The sequence below is a fragment of the Neofelis nebulosa genome, chromosome 6 (genome assembly GCF_028018385.1).
Source record: "Neofelis nebulosa isolate mNeoNeb1 chromosome 6, mNeoNeb1.pri, whole genome shotgun sequence".
Classification (NCBI taxonomy): Eukaryota; Metazoa; Chordata; class Mammalia; order Carnivora; family Felidae; genus Neofelis; species Neofelis nebulosa.
Window position 1 is genome coordinate 34,028,982 of NC_080787.1, and position 15,707 is coordinate 34,044,688.

Below are 15,707 nucleotides of genomic sequence, written 5' to 3' on the forward strand. Positions count from 1 at the left end.
CATCTGACTCTTGATTTCAGGTCATGATCTCAGGGTCTGTGGGACTGAGCCCCGCATTGGGCTCCACTGCTGAGCATGGAGCCTGCCTAAAATTCTCTCTCCCTCTGCCCCTCTCCCCTGCTTGTGTGCTCTCTCTCTAAAAGAAAAAAGAAAAAAGAAATTAAGGATGGAAGAGGCCAACTTAATCTTGATTCAGCCCTGACTTGATCTTCCTAATCCCTGCTTAGCCACAGGACAAAGGATGAAGGGTTTGCGATGTCACCAGGGGCTTCCATGATGTCACAAGAACAGAGGCATAGGCTGGGGCTGCCTGCTAGGGAGGTGCTGCCTCAGGCCCTTAGAAGGTTCTCAGAACTTGCCCTGGCTAAACTAGGGCTTGGTCTGGCCTGGGTTGTTCTAGTTCAGTGAGGGCCAATGAAGTCCAGGGTGTGGGGCATGTGCACCTGCTCCAAAGTGTCTCTCAAATCAAAACCTGCCAGTCTGGGTGGGGCACCACTGGCTGGGAGGGACAGCGTGGGCACAGAGGTGAAGTAGAAGCTAAAATAAGAATAGAAATAATAATAATAATAATAATAATAATAATAGTGAGCACTTAGTGCTCCTATGTGTCAGCCATTGTGCTAGGTGTTTTACATGTATTACTCTTTTTCTTTCTCAATCCTCTATGAGGTAGGTGCTTTTATCCCTGTTTTACAGATGAGCGAACAGGCCCAGAGAAGTTAAGCGACTTGCCCGCACGTGAAGTCAGGATTTGAACTCAGCCAGCCAGCCAGCCCGGACGCTCTGGGCCCCTGCTAACTAAAGTTTTGCGAAAGTGTTCTGTAACCAGCCCGAGCACCACTTTTAACCGAGTATTGTTTGAGAGCTGTGAAGGGCTCCCAGAGGGATCCCGGCAGCTGGTAGCCCCGCCCTCCTTTTATCGGAGCGCCCAGACCCGCGACCCGGCCCCCCCCCCCCCCCCCCCCCCCCCCCCCCCCGCCGCCAACCCCTTGGTTTCCCTCTGGTCTCCTCTGCTGATCCACTCCCTCCTCTCCCCACCACATCCCAGTCATGGCCCTGCTTCTGCAACTGCTGCCTGTGCTGTTGGCGAGGGTCCAGGGAGACCCCGGGGGTAAGCCATGCCCCCAGGAAAGTTGGGATAGGTGCAAGGAAAGACCAAGGCAGGGGGCGGCGCGGGGGTGGGGGAGGGGAGGGTGGTGTGTGTGGAAAGATGAGGAGCGCAGGAGAGCAGAGGAGAGGGGAGAGAGAGGAGACGGGAGTGGGATTCGTCTCTAACTGTGGACTTGCCCTAACCACTGTCCCCTCCAAACCCAGCTTCACTGGACGGCCGCCCTGGAGACCGGGTGAATTTCTCCTGCGTAGGGGTCTCGCATCCCATCCGCTGGGCCTGGGCGCCTAGCTTCCCGGCCTGCAGGGGCCTGTCCAAAGGACGCCGCCCAATCCTGTGGGCCTCATCCAGCGGGACCCCCACTGTGTCTCCCGTCCAGCCCTTTGCTGGTCGCCTACGTGCCCTGGACCCTAGTATCCGGCGGCTGGAGCTGCTCCTGAGCGCGGGGGACTCAGGCACCTTTTTCTGCAGGGGCCGCCGCGAGGAGGAGAGCCGAACTGTGCTGCATGTGCTAGGGGACGGGGCTGACTGCAGGGCTCCGGGGCCTGCCCACGGTAGGTCCAGGTCTTTGCGCACGGGGGCTTAACTCGAACACAGACCCTGGGGAGGGAGAGAGGCCTTGGCTGGACGTTCTTGACCTGGAGAGCTAGTTCTCTGTTCTCGCACCCCTGACCTCGGCATCCACCGCCATCCCCTCCTCCGTTTCCCCAGGGTCCATGTATCCCCAGCTCCTGATCCCACTGCTGGGAGCTGGACTAGTGCTGGGACTCGGGGCGTTGGGCGTGGTCTGGTGGTGGCGCAGGTGAGCACAATGGGTGAGGCTTGAGGCGGGAAGGGCAGGACTAGAACCTTCGCAGACTTTAGCTAGATCTAGAGCTGGGGCATGTGGTTTAGAGAAAAATGGGGGAGGTCACAACTTGGGCCGAGGCCACAGACTGGTGGGTGGAGCCCTGGCTTGGAAGGTGAAGCTAGAGCTGGAGCAGGATCAGAGCATGGGCAGAATTATCGGTGGGAGTGGAGCCCAAATTGTTTGTGGGTCTGACCCTTCCGAGTTGCTGGGTTGCTGTTGGTCCCGAGGAGAACGAGACAAAACTGATGGCACTCAAAGACTCCTACACATCCGTTACAGGCGATCACCCCTGCACCCGCCTCAACCACTCCCCAGATTTGGTGAGACTAATTCCACCTCATTTTCCTTCTACTGCTCCCGCACTTCCCATCTCTCAATTCCTGAGTCTGAGCCCTTCCTGGGAGCAGACAAGTTGGTCACTTTCTCTCAATTCTTCAGCTCTGTCCCCCCCATATAGATCCACTGGTGAAAGTCGAGACCCAGAGGCCAGCAAAGGAGGAGGAGCCTAAGATCACAGGGGACCTGGACCAGGAGCCGGTAAGGGCCTGGGGATTGGAAGAGGGCTGGCCAGAATCCCCGAGGAAAAGCCTGTATCCCCCAGGGAGTCAGATCTCTGAGACCCTTCTGCTTTCCTGCCCACCTTTCAGAGCCTGCTCTATGCAGACCTGGATCATCTGGCCCTCAGAAGGCCCCTCCGGTTAACCTCAGTGGTCCCTGCTGATGCCTCCACCATCTATGCGGTTGTAGTTTGAAGGGAAGTCCTTATTCCAAACCTCGAACCTCGCAAGCTGGGGGTTCTCAGCTCTCCACAACTTTTGGCCCCTCCTTGGCTACTCACTTGGAAAAGGAATCCACCATGGGATAGAATCGAGCACTAGCCTGAGAGTCAGGAGCCCTGGGTTCCAGGCTATCTCTGCCACTGATCTTGCTCCTTCAGCTACCCCATCTCATAACTTCACCATTGGTGCTCTCTCTAAACCTGATCAAGCCCTGTCTCCCTATCTTAAGACATCAACAACTCCTAGATAGTTGTCCTACTCTTCCCTTCCCCCCACAGTCCAGCTCTTTGAACCAGGGGCCTACACCCATATTTTCTTCTCCTTTACTCCACCCCCACTGCTCATCTGCTCTCCATGAGGTTGCCAGTGAGGTCCTGATGGCCACACCCAGTAGATTTTTTAGCATTCATCTGGCTTGGTCTTTGATCACTCCCTTCTTTAAGCTCTGTTTTTCTTTAATGCTGGTATCTTCCTTTTGGACTCTTTTTCCTTGCTCCCTACCCCCATGGTATTCCCCACCATTCTAGGTTTGTCCTTTCTTTATCGGACTTCCCTCTTTGGGAATCTGCCATCCGCAGCCAGTTCTCAGCCCTCACCTCTGCAAACAACTCAGAACTCTCTCCAGCTCACATTTCCGGGAATGGGATCTCCCAACTATCCCTGAGACATCTCTGTCTGGTTGGCCGTAGGCATTTTGCACACAGCATACCCAAAACCCAACTCATTGTCACTTAATACTTGTCTGCATTCTCTATTGATCAACCCAGTTGCCTAAGCCAGAAACTGGGAGTCATGCAGACCTTCTTCCGCTCACTCCCACACAATGAACCAAGTCCTATTTTAATGTCACTGTGAAATCCTACCCTTCTTCACGCCCAGGGCTACCACCTGAATGTACTCTCATTTCTTCCCTGGTCACCCATAGCCCCACCTCATCCTCTTGCCCTTGTCTTCCTCCCTCAAGCCAGAGGGGTCCTCCCCAAATGGCAACCTACTCCTCATGGCCTATATTCCAGAATTGCAGTATTTCTTTCCATAACCTTCAGCTCTGGAGCCATGGGCCTTGGCTTTGGGTACAAGGTGCTGCAGCACTCTGCCTACTCTCCAGGCTTGTCCCTGTCACTCCACATGCACACAACGTGCCAGCCTTGGAGAGATTCTCCCCAGCCTCCAAATATGCCTTTGCACAATTCAAGTCCTTCTTCCTGGATCACTCTTCCTCCTCCTCCCCACCACCTTCCTGGCTAATTCTTCTTTATCCTCAGTTGAAATGTAGCCTTTCCTGGGAAGCCATTCCTGACCCTCTTTGCCTACCTCTGTGTACATCTTGATGCCTTAGGCAGTCTCCTTATTTATCTCATAGCAACAACATCCTGTGAATTGTTCCATCACAACCTGTATTTCAATTTCATATACTGTGAGTTCCCTGTTATCAGGAGACTGACCCTTTTTAATTTTACTGCTAAGCCTCAGTAAATGAGTGAATGAAAATGAATGTCCCTGGAAGTGTCACTTCTTCCTCTCTATCATCTAGGAGTGAGTTGGTAATCTACCAGGTTTCTGAATCATCTGACATTTGGATAAATTGAGTGATCCACCCATACTCTTTCTTCTCTCCCTCATATGTGCTGCCCACAATAGAAATTCTATCCTGTCCATCTTGTGCCCAAACACCTATGATAGGGCTGGGCAATGAGTCAGTAAGTGCCTAATGAGGGTTTGATGAATGAAGGAGGCCTCCTTCCCAGCACTAACCCCAGATTTCAGCCCTGCCCCTACCCCTCTGCCCCAATAAGACACAAGCCACAACCCAGTCTAAAAGGTTGGTTCTGTTTATTAGCTCTGAGGAAGATGACTCACCCAGTGGACTCTATCCTTTTTCCCACACTAAGCCCTCCCCCCCCCCCATCTTGGGGCCCTCTCCCCACTACTACCTATTCACTGTCCTCTATCTAAGCCTCCTTCCCCTTCTAATCCCAATGCTGCCCTACCCCTGGCCAGCCAGGACCCCAAGGCCAGGTCCTCAGCTGTGGGGGCGTGTGCTGAGCACAAGGCAGAGGGAGCTGAGCCCAGCGCCTGCCTTCTCCAGTTCTGAGCAGGACACAGGTACCAGCGTGACATCAGAGAGCTTCTGCAGTGCCTGCAGGGAGGATATAAAGTGAGGAGAGGGGAGTAAGATCCTGAGGCCACAGCCAGGCCCTTCTTCTAGCCAGCTCAGGGTGGCACCACCCATGCTTCCAGAGACGGTACCCCTTCTTCCTCCCACTAAGAAGGCCTGAGACCCCTTTCTCTGGTTGGTGGCAGTAGTGGAGCTGCTGCCTTCCCTCACCTCCTGGCTATTAGGCAGGTCCCCGCCTCCACGGTGCAGGAGAAAAGGGGGCACACCAGGCAACCCAGGACGCAGAAAGAGACAGTCAGCAGCTGCGTCATCTGGGAGCGTCAGGGACGCATAGGGGTGGTCCGTCAACACTGCCATCGCCTGAGGGAGAGGAAAGAGGAAGTGCTGAAGCTCAGAGGGCTGAGGACACAGTTACATTTGCTGTACAATAATGCTAGCAAGCACTTAGCCCTTAGTATGTGTCAGGCAGTGTTCTAAGTGATTTAGTTACCTCTGTTCCACCTCATACTCACATGCACTTCCTTCTACCTCCAACCCTCTTCTCCCCCTCTCCAGCCCCTCCCAGTCAATTTCATACATCCTTCAAGTCATAGCTTAGTTGCCATCTTTTGGGAGTTACTTGAAACTCGGGAAGATGATGTGAATCTGCTGTGTTCCCTGTCCTTGTCCTGCTAGTATAACAACTTGCTTTCTCACAGGTTTTCACACTAGATAGTCCGCCCCATGAGGGCAGGGTTTGGAGTTAATTCTCTGAACCTCCCTGCTTTCAGCCTCTAGGGCCGGGAGCCACACCCACTTTTGTGGCCGAACCCCAACCTGCCCCACCCCTGCCCCGCCTCTCACCCTGACAGCCTTTTGGGCGGCTTCGCTGCTACCCGCTACCACAGTGCGGGGTCCCCCCATGCCGCAGAGGCCGCGCAGGTGGGAGGGGCTCGAGACTGGCACTGTGGAGACAGCGAAGTCCTAGGGGCAACAAGGGAAAGAATTCAGGGGAAGTGGGAGGAGTGAGAGGATTCCCTAAAACACAAGCTGCTTTTGGCTCCTCCCTACGCCGCGTCCCACCCCACGCCCTTCCTACCCCATCAGCTCCTGGCTCCCCCAGCACGAAGCTGGTCCTGCTCCTCACCCGAAACGTGTCCGCCACGATCTCAGCTCCTCGGTGATTGGTCCACTTGGAGAGACCTACGAAAAACTCCCGGCCTGAGCCCAGGGAGGCCGCGGGGGTTTAAGAGAGAGAGTGAGTTGGAAACAAGGCCCGACATGGCCCAGTCTCAACTCTGCTTCCCAGTGCAAAGCCCAGGAATGCAGGCACCTCAGCCTCACCGGTAAAGAGAACATCAGTGCCATCCAGCGTCGCGTTCTCATCTCCCATCTCCACAATCCGGAGCCCAAGGTCCTGAAGGGCTTTGCGGACTCCATCGACCTTAGGGCAGGAAAAGAGGGCGCGGGGCAGAGACATTCCCACCTGCAATTCTTAAAACCCCGTATGGCCAGCTACCCCTCTCCTCTTACCCACCCGCACCCTGGCGCTCACCTCCGGCCTGCGGGCGGGGCTCCAGGGCCGCGTGATTAGGGCCGTGTCCCCTTGGATCACGGCGGTGTCACCGAGCAGCGGTCCCAGCGGCAGCGACTCTTCAGGAGGCAGTTCTAGCAGCTGCAGCCCCAATCGCTGCCTCAGTTTACCCCCCAGTACCCCGTGCTCCCTCTGGGCTTTAGCCAGGTCCAGAGCCGGGAGGCCAGCTCCCGCACCCTCCCCCGAAGCCAGGCTCTCTGGGACCCCCCGGATCAGGGCATGGGAGCAGCGGCCCAGCCCCTCCCCCGGCGTCCCCATCCCATCCACACAGTCTCCCCCTCCGGCCGCGCTGATTTCTTAGTTTTCTCTTTTTACTTCACCTGTCTGGGAGAAGAGACAGAAAGGGAGGAGGGCAAAGAAAGAGACATGCACAGAAGGGCGTAGGGGGTGGTTAAGAGCGCCCAGGTCTTCCTTCTGCCATCTCCGGGCGCCCCTCCCACTTCGCCCCACCCCCTCCAGAAGTTCCCCTCCCGCCAACTCCATTCCACCCCGCACCCTTCGGGGTCTGCTTCTTTGGAGGGAGTCCGAGGAACAAGACCGGGACCCCTAATCTCTAAAACACCTGTTGCCCCTGTTCGGGGGCTTCGCGAGGTCCCTGCTAGGCGCCCCTCTTGGCAGCCGCTAGGATGCGCTCACTCCCCAAAAATGCAACGGCCCCGCCCCCTTAACCCTCAGCTGCTCGCTGCCATAGGGACCCGAAGTGAGGCAAGGGACCCGAAGGGGTTATGGGACAGGAGGAGACAGCTGGGGAGATAGTCAGGGCCTGGGAGATGGAAGTCCTGAATGCCCAACAAGAAAGGGAGAGAGGGGCAACGAGGGAGGAATTAGAGCCTAAGGAGTTAAATATCTTCTCTCCACCCCTGTCGGTCGTGCTACCCCTAGCACGACCCAGTAGAAACCAGACCGAGTCCCGGAGGACTGGGAGAGGTCTAAAACGAAATCCAAGGGGCGGGGAAACCGGGGGCGTGGTCCCAGGGAGCGGGCACCACTCCCGGCTCCAGGACCGTTTCCCCGTCCATCTCCCCCAAAGTCTACCCAGCTCAGCTCCGCACACAAATTTCGGCCTCCTGCACTCTGTCGGGTATTGAGCACGGGCCCGGCAACCTCAAACTCTGGCCCGCACACGGTCCGGGGGACATCTCCAACCCCTAGACTTACCTCTAGCGGCCACCCAGACTCCAGCGCTCTTGTGTTCTTGGCTGGGGCCCCACCCCCCTGAGGACAGAGTTGGTTGGAGAAGGGAGTCCTAGTCTTCAAGCCTCGGGGGCTGGAGCTCTTGGCTTTTGAGGGGTCCCTGGGTAAGGCGAGCTCAAGAACTACGGTGGGGCGGGGGCGCGACTGTCTGGCGGCTCCGGGGCATTGTCTAAGCGGGACGGGGCGGGGCTCCTCGAGGCCACGCCCATTCCGCCCTGCTACGACGCGCCCACTCCACAGGGACTGCGCTCCCCTTCTCTGAACGGGGCCCCGCCCCGTGAGTGCTGGCCAGGCCCACCCAGATATGGAGGGCCCTGTCGGCTGGGCAGCAAATGCGACATGGACCGCAAGACAGCGTTATGGTGGACCGGCACGAAAAATGGAAGCCTGACCACAAATACCCCTCTTCTAAATTCCTGGCTTCTGCCCTGAGCTCAAGGTCACTGACCCACCTTTCATTCTGTGTTACCCACACTGCAGCCCCCTTTGTGCAAAACGACACTACATTTTCATTCTGTATTTTATTACTGAAATACATTGTCCTACCCACACCCCCACACAATAAAAATCTTACCTAGATTCCCCATCTTTCCCCTCAGCCCCCCAGTCAGCCCTACACAAGTGCTCCAGGATTCTCTGCCCACTGGCCATTTTGGAGTGTGTCCATTGGGTAGCCACGTGGAAACCACCTGGTGCCTTTGTGGAGAAAATAGAGGGGGGGCACAGAGCCCCAGGAGGGGCTTATTTGAGGGCCTTGGCCACTTGCTCATAAGCCAGCTCGATCTCCTCGTCATCTGGACAGGTGGAGGCAAACTCTTCCCGAGCATAGGCATTGCGCAAGTATCGATGCACTCCGCGGAACACCTCTGGGATGGAGAATCCCCTGTACTTCTTACATACCACCTGGGGGTGCGGAGAGGAGAGGGACCAACATGTTAGCCTCAGGGGAAGCCACAATAGCTCTTGGTCTTTCCCTTCTCCCAAGGCTTACATGATAAAATCTAGCCTTCCTGTCCAGGCATTCAAGAACCTCTACTATCTGGCTTCTCTTCCTGTAATTCTTATCTCCCATATGAATCATTTTCTCCAATGGGCTTTCTAACTCCTCGCTTTCTCCTATTGTCTTCACCCTTCCTCTCCATTCACTGAAATCCTGGTCATTTATAACCTGCTCCTTTTCAGACCACCCCATTCCATGGTGCCACTTTTCTCCTTGATTATATTGAGATATAATTCACAAATCATAAAATTCTCCTCTTGAATTTCCACAAAAACTTTTGCCCCTATTTTTCATTTGGCTTTTATCATGTATTATTAATTCACTTTCATGTGAATGTTTTATCTTCCCAGCTAGATTTCAAATCCTTTGAGAGCAAGAACCAATCATCGTACATCTTTGTGTCTTTCAGCATCCAGTATACAGTTTTCAATACAGAGGTCTGTAGCAGACTGACATTAGGCCCATGTTTCACAAACTAAACCATAGCTTTAAGGCTAAGACAAAAACATGGGAACCAGCAGTTTTCATCTTTCATCACAAGAGGAAGTGGAGACTGATGCTATAAAAAGAGTTAAAGCTCTGATTTTAGGAAAAGCCTGCTTTGTCTTATCTGGGGATTTGGCAGTGACAGAGATAGGAAGAACACTCTTGATAGCAATACTGGGATATGTTACTCTCGGCCAATCTGCTGCACCCACAGCCTATGTCACGGAATGTAATTCTCTCAAGCCCTGGTCTGCAGCAATGGCTGCCGAGAAGGAATGGGGTAGTATCTGCTATTGGTAGCAATCCACAGAAACCATCCCAAGAAAGAAACCACCTTAGGAGTGGTTGTCATGGGAAACCTGTGTGGGAGCTTCTTAAAGAGCCATCCAGTGGCCACCTTCTACTCCTACAATGACCACCCACCTGCACTATGTGGAGCTTTGGCAACAGGTTGCAGTCAGCCAGAGTGAGCTCATTGCCATCCAGAAACTTCCTCTGAGAGATACCCTCATCCTCAGCACTGGTCTCATCCACTTCTTCGGGGAGGGGGGATGTCAAGTAATTGTCTAAAACTTTCAGGGCTTTCAGGAGCCCCTTCTCCAGATCTGTGCAAGAAAGGGGAATTGGTAAGAACATCAAAAGATCAGCATAGTCCGGGAGGACCTAGGGAGTGGAGGGTGAATGAATACTAATGGTGAGGCCAGTCCAAGAGAATAATATCTAACACGAACGTAGTTTTCCATGTGTTATTCTAAGCACTTTACACACAACAACTCATCTAATTCTCACATAAACCCATGAAATAGGTATTGTTATCCTCATTTTATAGATCTGGAAATGGATTTACAGAGAAATTAAATGAATTGCTCAAAGTCACACAGCTAGTACTGTTTGTACTCAGGTAGTCTGGATCTAGAGTTACTGTTCTTAAGCACAACCTATTCTGCCAGAAAACAGACCAGCAGCTAACCCAACTAATGTCCTCAGTGGGGCTGGAGAGACTAGGTAACAAATGAGAGAAGCTTAAAGTCACAGCCATCATAAATACGAAGAAATATGGGGCTGAAGTAAAAGTAAGGTGGCTGGGGTGAGAGGCAGTGAAGGTTTGCCAACATCTGCTCCACCTCCCTGACAGCTGAATTTCCAGGTGCTCCTAATGTTTCCCAATCCCTAGATCTTCTCCATTACTCCTAGGACCCTGGCCTCCAACCCTTGAAACTCACTGTCATTGAGAGCTGGGTTGGAATTCTTGATGTAAGCAGAAAATTTGGCAAATATGTCCAGCCCAGCTGTGTTGGATTCAGGGTTCAGAGCTGCCAACTTGGGGTACCTGAAAGCCAATGGAAGAAACAGGATAAGATATCTTCCGGAAGGAGCCTCAGCTCCCCTGCTCTAGCCCATCACCATTCCCATTTTCCATTTCTTCAACACCTCTTTTTCCTAGAGTCTCCCAGCTACCCACTCCCTCCTTTCCAAGTGCACTTATACCTGGGAGGGCACAGCACGGCCTCCAGAAACTCCTCAATCTTGTTGGTGTCTGTGTGCACTTCAGTGCCATACAGCAGGAATGGGAGCTGCCCTCCTGGGCACAGCTTCTGTACTGTCTCAGTCCGCCTGGAGAAGAGGCCAGGCATCAGGACAGGAAAAGGGGGTCAGGGAGAACCAGAAAGGGGAGATGGAGGGATGTGGGAAGAAAAAGGAGCTCTGGGTGGAGGGGGGCGGGGAAAAGTGCAGGATGAAGGGCTATGATTAGGTGAGTGTATGTGTGTGCATATATGTGTGCACATATGTGTGCACCAGGGGTGTTTAGAGGAACAGAAATTGGCCCACCTCTTGGTGTCAACAGTGGTGACGTTGAAGGTGACTCCCTTGAGCCAGAGTACCATGAACAGTCTCTGGGAGAAGGGGCAGTTCCCAATCTTGGCCCCATCACTGCCAGCCTGAAAAGCAACCCCCACCCCAAAGTTAGGCCTGGTACACCCCACCCAACCCCAGGCCATTCTCTGAACCTCCTACTCCCAGATCTAGCTGTTTTCTGCCTTGTCATAACATTCAGTCTCACCAGTTAAAGCTCCCCCAAGAAGTGGGCTCTCCACTCTGGAGGTAGAGCAAACCTAGCGCAGATCACTGGGAACATTTTCTGCAAAGGGCAACTTCTGGTTCCCCAGAGGGGTCAGGACAGGTGGGAATGAGGCAGAGGGATGGGGTTTTGGAGAACTTGGAGGATCTGGACCATAGAGAGGGAAGACTAAACAGTAATGCAGTTTTCTATATGCTATTCTCAGCACTTTACATACAAACACTTATTTAATCCTCACATCCATAGAGAGGGACTTGGTAGGTTAGAGGCCTGGATTCCTGAACGGAGTAGAGTCTGCAGATTGGCAAGGTGCAGCAGGGTTTGGAAGCCAGGGTTCTGGTTCTTTATATCTCCACCAAGCTGTTTCTGGCAGCCAGGTAGGGGAGTCAAGGGGCCCAGAGCCTCACCCTAAAGATGTAGAGGGCTTTACAGAGGGGGGCTGCCCTCTAATTGGCAAGTGGTGACCTCATCCCCCAAGGGACCTCCCCCTAGGCTGAGGGTGATTCATCTCACTGTGTCTCCGGCCTTAGCAGCTTCCTTCCTGGCAAGGAGTGGGGGCAGGGACCTGTGAGGCTGAGGCCTGGGCAGCGGAGGGCCACCTCCCTCTTCCCCACACACTACTTGCGGGATCTCCCAGCACATGGCCCATAGCTCCAGATAACTGTCCTCACACAGGACCCAGGGCTCTGTAGAGCAGCCTCACCCAGGAATAAAAATAGCCCTTGAGGCGAGTATGAGTGAGGTGGGGACCACACCTAAGGGGGGCGGGCCCAGGCACAGCTGGGCACAGGGAGAGGGAATGGCTTCCCCAGAAGCCCCAAGCATAAAGAAGGGGGAAAGCGGCAGGACGCACAAAGAAGGACGAACAAAGAAGGGGAAGTAGAGAGAAAGGCGGCAGGAAAGTGAAGGGTGGGGAGAATGTGAAAACAAGGAGACACAGATGGAGAGGGAGGTGCAGAGATGAGGTCCAGGATTGGGTAAGAATGCCCTGGAGTGGGGAGGGGAGCAGAGCAGCAACAGTGGAGTCTGCGGTCTGTGTTTTCATATTCTCAAAGGCCAAAGGACCACCACTCTTCATCCACACCCACAGAGAGAGGAGAGAGTTGGGGCGACTCTTTTTCTCCTGTTTCTAAAAGCCCCAAACCGTGAATGCCCTAACCCAGGCTTCCCCCTCCTTCTGATACCTCTCTCCACCTATCCTTGTGGGAGCCCCAGCTAAACTCGCATCTAGCGACCTCCCTTTTTCTGGCTTCTGCAAGTCCCTGGAACCCTTCCGGACCCACCCCATCTCCAGCCCCGCTGCTATAACTCCACTTCCACTCTCTCACTTCCTTCCACCTACCAGTCCTTCCCCATGGATCCCCTCTCGGCCTCCCTTACCACACCCTCTCCCTTGAAACCTACCTTGCCACACACACACACTTGCACATTTCTCCAAGTCTCCCCCCAAGACACTCCTCACTCTGGTCTTCTCATAGGACCACCTGTCCTGATGTTTCCCTCTGACCCTCCAAACCCTGTTGGGTCCCACTGCACCATTCTCCCCCAGTCTTTCCTATCCGACCCTTCCCCCAGCCTCGTCAATATTCTCAACTCCTGGGAACCCTCCTAAGGCTGCTGGAAACTTCTACAAACTTTTCAGGATTGGGCATAGAATTCTCATTACCACCCCCCCCCACACACACACAAACACACACACGACAATTGTCTTCCCTTTCCAAAGCCACCCCCCCAACACACACACACACACACACACACACACACACACACACACACACCAAAGATTGCACGTGGGGTTGGGGAGGGGGTCAAGGAGGGAAGAGATTGGGGAGTTAAGGCTGGAGCAGGGTAAAGGTGAGAGTTGTCTTCCAGGAATTGGGAAGCTGGCCTAGGAGGGAGAAGGTGCTCCTACCTTCACGAACAATTCGACCTGCGGTTGTTCTTCAGCCATAGTTGCGACGGGGACCAGGAAGCGGTCGGCGCTGGGGAACTGGGAGGGGCCCGGGCCAGGGAAGGCGGGTCTCACAGGCAGGGATTCTCTCCCCCCAGACCTAGGGCTGTCCCTTCGGCTCAGCACAAGCCGGATCAGACCCGCTCACACGAGACGCGACCTCCCCACCAGCCCAACGTACCCCGCACCCCGCTCCTCCAGCTCTATCCCCTCCCGGGCTAGATCGGGGAGCCGCTGACTCACGGGCCGGGCCCGCCCCGCCCTGAACCTGGGGAGGGGACTGGAGGGGGCGGGACTCGACGATCTAGGGAGTAGGTCCAGAGGGGAGATCCTCAGGTCTCTTCGAGGATAAGGGATGGGGGTGTTAAAGAGAGGGAATCCTGGGAACCTCCTCGTTTCTCCGCCAGTCTCTTTGAACACAGGATTTTTTTTCCTGCCTCAGTTTCCCTGCTGCATTAATCAGAGGACACTCTCACTCCTCCCTCACACAAGAAACGACATCAGCAGCTTGGTCAAGCCCATGAGGGTCTAGGGAGGGAATTTTAGAATGTGAAGGTGGTCGTTTATTCCTTTTTCCATATTCCTTCCAGACTCCAGGGACCTGGAAATGGACACTGAGATTGGGGGAAGAGAGTGGTGAAAGGTAGGGCAGGGGATGGGGAGACAACCAGGCCTTGTGCTAGGGAAACAAGAAGCTGAGCCAAGGGGCCTCATCACTGGGGGAGGTCTGCTCCTCCTCAGTAGCCTGGTCAGCTTTAATACTTCCACTTCTGCCCCCATTCTGGGCCCCTTCCTGTGCCCCTTGTCCTTCTCTGACTGATTTTTTTTTTTTTAATTTTTTTTTTAACGTTTATTTTTGAGACAGAGAGAGACAGAGCATGAACGGGGGAGGGTCAGAGAGAGGGAGACACAGAATCTGAAACAGGCTCCAGGCTCTGAGCTGTCAGCACAGAGCCTGACGCGGGGCTCGAACTCACGGACCGTGAGATCATGACCTGAGCCGAAGTTGGCCGTTTAACCGACTGAGCCACCCAGGCGCCCCCTTCTCTGACTGATTGATTGAAGATGGGAGAAGCGGGGAAGGGTGGGATTTTTATGGCCACAGAATAGAGCTGCACTGATCCTGGAGGGGATGGTAGCTGGTCCTATTATGGAAGAAAAAAAGCAAAGATCAGATGGAATAATGTAAGTGGAGTCCTTGGGGACACAAATAAGTAGGGAGGCAGAGGAAGAGTAGCTTGATTTTCGAGGTTCTGTCAAACTCTTTATGATCTGCTGAAAAATGGCTTAATAATACATCCTCCAAACTGGATATATTCCAGCCTCCATATCCTGAATTTCCCTCCTACCCTACCATACCTTCTCTTTCTTCCTCACCCCTTGCTCACAAGAGACCTACAGTTCCAGAAAAACATGGTGGAGTGCAAGCACATAGGAGCAAAACAGGCCTTGACACTTAAAGAAAGGGAGAGACTTGGGGGAGGACTGGGGCAGAGTGAGAAACATGCTGCTGGAAACTAACAGTTAGTGGTTTCCTCTCCTGCTTCCTTTTCTGTGGGTTTTCTCCTCTCTGGGGGAAGGCCTATCTCTCTCCTCCCCAGAGAGGAGATATATTGTGTTTGCTTCCTTGAATAGTAAGATCCTATAAGGTTGTAGAATGATTCCATGAGTGTGTATGTGTGTGTGGGGGTGGGGGGTGGGGGTGGGGGGAGTCTTCTCCATGGGTGATCCTCAAATTCTGCACACAGGACCCCTTCCATCTGAGGAAAGGAGGTCAAAGCAGCCCTATTCCTAGGGTCCTCTTCTATTTCAGCTGGTCAATGTCCATCAGAGAATATGCCCCACAGAGATCTCCCTTCTGGGAGACGCCTCAGGCAAATAGGGCCAGCCCTGAGCTGAAACAGGTTTTGGCAGCTTCTTCTCTGCCTCTCTTTTCTCTCCTACAGCTTTATAGCTAGAGCTGGCTTGATTATCAATATTGATTTTGGCTGGCTGGCTTGGCTACCCAAAAGGTATTTTGCCTTAATTTCCCAGATGACAGGTAATGCTGCCCTCTCCCGGTACTATTCAGCAGAGCCCCCTGGATTTGAAACCAGGGGCTGCAGCCTTAAATCCTGCATCAGAGAAGTGTCCCTCTGGTCTCATCTCCTTACCTCTGCTTTTCTTCTACCTTAATATCTATCCTTTCCTTTGAAAGGTGGTTTCTTTTTTCACTCCCTCCCCTTCCTTGGCTTGGTAAACCAGTCCCTAATCTCTTTTCACCCCAGATTGGAAGGTGTGTCCCTCTCTGACACGCCTTAGAGTTATGACAGTCTCTTCCAGGTTTCCATAGCTCCATTGCTCAACCGTTTGCCAGGGGTAACCATTAACCTAGCCCTTAACTCACTCCCCAGCTTTCTTCCTAGAGGGGATTTTCCAATCATTGTTTAGCAGAGCCAGATTATCCCACCATCTTCTCTAACCTCTTGCATGGGATCTCCCCATCTCAGGGTACCCTGGACAAAGTTGGGGAGGAGGATGTATTTTTTAAAGTATATACTTGTTTATTTCTGTCCCCCTCACAATCT

General features: G+C 53.7%; 3 protein-coding genes across 8 annotated transcripts; 1 reads left to right on the forward strand and 2 right to left on the reverse strand.

Annotated features, from left to right (window-relative positions):
* The first annotated feature begins 986 nt into the window (after nucleotides 1-986).
* On the forward strand, nucleotides 987-6,071 carry MPIG6B (megakaryocyte and platelet inhibitory receptor G6b). 6 transcript variants are annotated; one of them, XR_009262879.1, is made up of 6 exons: nucleotides 987-1,111; nucleotides 1,315-1,662; nucleotides 1,820-1,910; nucleotides 2,161-2,278; nucleotides 2,416-2,495; nucleotides 5,943-6,071. XR_009262879.1 is itself a non-coding variant. In XM_058733356.1 (6 exons), the coding sequence occupies exons 1-5, from the start codon at nucleotides 1,051-1,053 to the stop codon at nucleotides 2,465-2,467; spliced, it is 612 nt and encodes a 203-aa protein (XP_058589339.1). In that variant the 5' UTR covers nucleotides 987-1,050; the 3' UTR covers nucleotides 2,468-2,495; nucleotides 5,943-6,071. The 6 variants fall into 6 exon arrangements, 4 of the variants coding, with proteins under 4 accessions (XP_058589339.1, XP_058589335.1, XP_058589337.1 ...); XR_009262878.1 differs by lacking the exon at nucleotides 5,943-6,071 and adding an exon at nucleotides 2,606-4,232; XM_058733356.1 differs by having other exon boundaries at nucleotides 2,238-2,278; nucleotides 2,397-2,495.
* Nucleotides 4,554-7,987, reverse strand: DDAH2 (DDAH family member 2, ADMA-independent). Its single transcript, XM_058733351.1, has 7 exons — nucleotides 7,588-7,987; nucleotides 6,391-6,753; nucleotides 6,180-6,279; nucleotides 5,983-6,056; nucleotides 5,700-5,819; nucleotides 5,067-5,216; nucleotides 4,554-4,877 (listed from the first exon to the last, which is right to left on the reverse strand). Exons 2-7 carry the CDS (start codon nucleotides 6,685-6,687, stop codon nucleotides 4,761-4,763), a joined length of 858 nt encoding a protein of 285 aa, XP_058589334.1. The 5' UTR covers nucleotides 6,688-6,753; nucleotides 7,588-7,987; the 3' UTR covers nucleotides 4,554-4,760.
* A 142-nt stretch (nucleotides 7,988-8,129) lies between these two features.
* CLIC1 (chloride intracellular channel 1) lies at nucleotides 8,130-13,368 on the reverse strand. Its single transcript, XM_058733357.1, has 6 exons — nucleotides 13,102-13,368; nucleotides 10,940-11,049; nucleotides 10,598-10,723; nucleotides 10,333-10,439; nucleotides 9,533-9,714; nucleotides 8,130-8,526 (listed from the first exon to the last, which is right to left on the reverse strand). Exons 1-6 carry the CDS (start codon nucleotides 13,138-13,140, stop codon nucleotides 8,365-8,367), a joined length of 726 nt encoding a protein of 241 aa, XP_058589340.1. The 5' UTR covers nucleotides 13,141-13,368; the 3' UTR covers nucleotides 8,130-8,364.
* Nucleotides 13,369-15,707: the final 2,339 nt, after the last annotated feature.

Coding starts and splice junctions, on each gene's coding strand:
- MPIG6B (XM_058733352.1), top strand. CDS start 1,051: ATGGCCCTGCTTCTGCAACTGCTGCCTGTGCTGTTGGCGAGGGTCCAG. Junction 1,911..2,160: donor GTGGTCTGGTGGTGGCGCAG/GTGAGCACAATG, acceptor GACCCTTCCGAG/TTGCTGGGTTGCTGTTGGTC. Junction 2,279..2,396: donor TCAACCACTCCCCAGATTTG/GTGAGACTAATT, acceptor TCAATTCTTCAG/CTCTGTCCCCCCCATATAGA.
- DDAH2 (XM_058733351.1), bottom strand. CDS start 6,687: ATGGGGACGCCGGGGGAGGGGCTGGGCCGCTGCTCCCATGCCCTGATC. Junction 6,057..6,179: donor CACTGATGTTCTCTTTACCG/GTGAGGCTGAGG, acceptor CCCTGGGCTCAG/GCCGGGAGTTTTTCGTAGGT. Junction 5,217..5,699: donor CCGCCCAAAAGGCTGTCAGG/GTGAGAGGCGGG, acceptor CCTCTCCCTCAG/GCGATGGCAGTGTTGACGGA.
- CLIC1 (XM_058733357.1), bottom strand. CDS start 13,140: ATGGCTGAAGAACAACCGCAGGTCGAATTGTTCGTGAAG. Junction 11,050..13,101: donor AGGTCGAATTGTTCGTGAAG/GTAGGAGCACCT, acceptor GTTGCTTTTCAG/GCTGGCAGTGATGGGGCCAA. Junction 8,527..9,532: donor CAAAGCTCCACATAGTGCAG/GTGGGTGGTCAT, acceptor CCGCACCCCCAG/GTGGTATGTAAGAAGTACAG.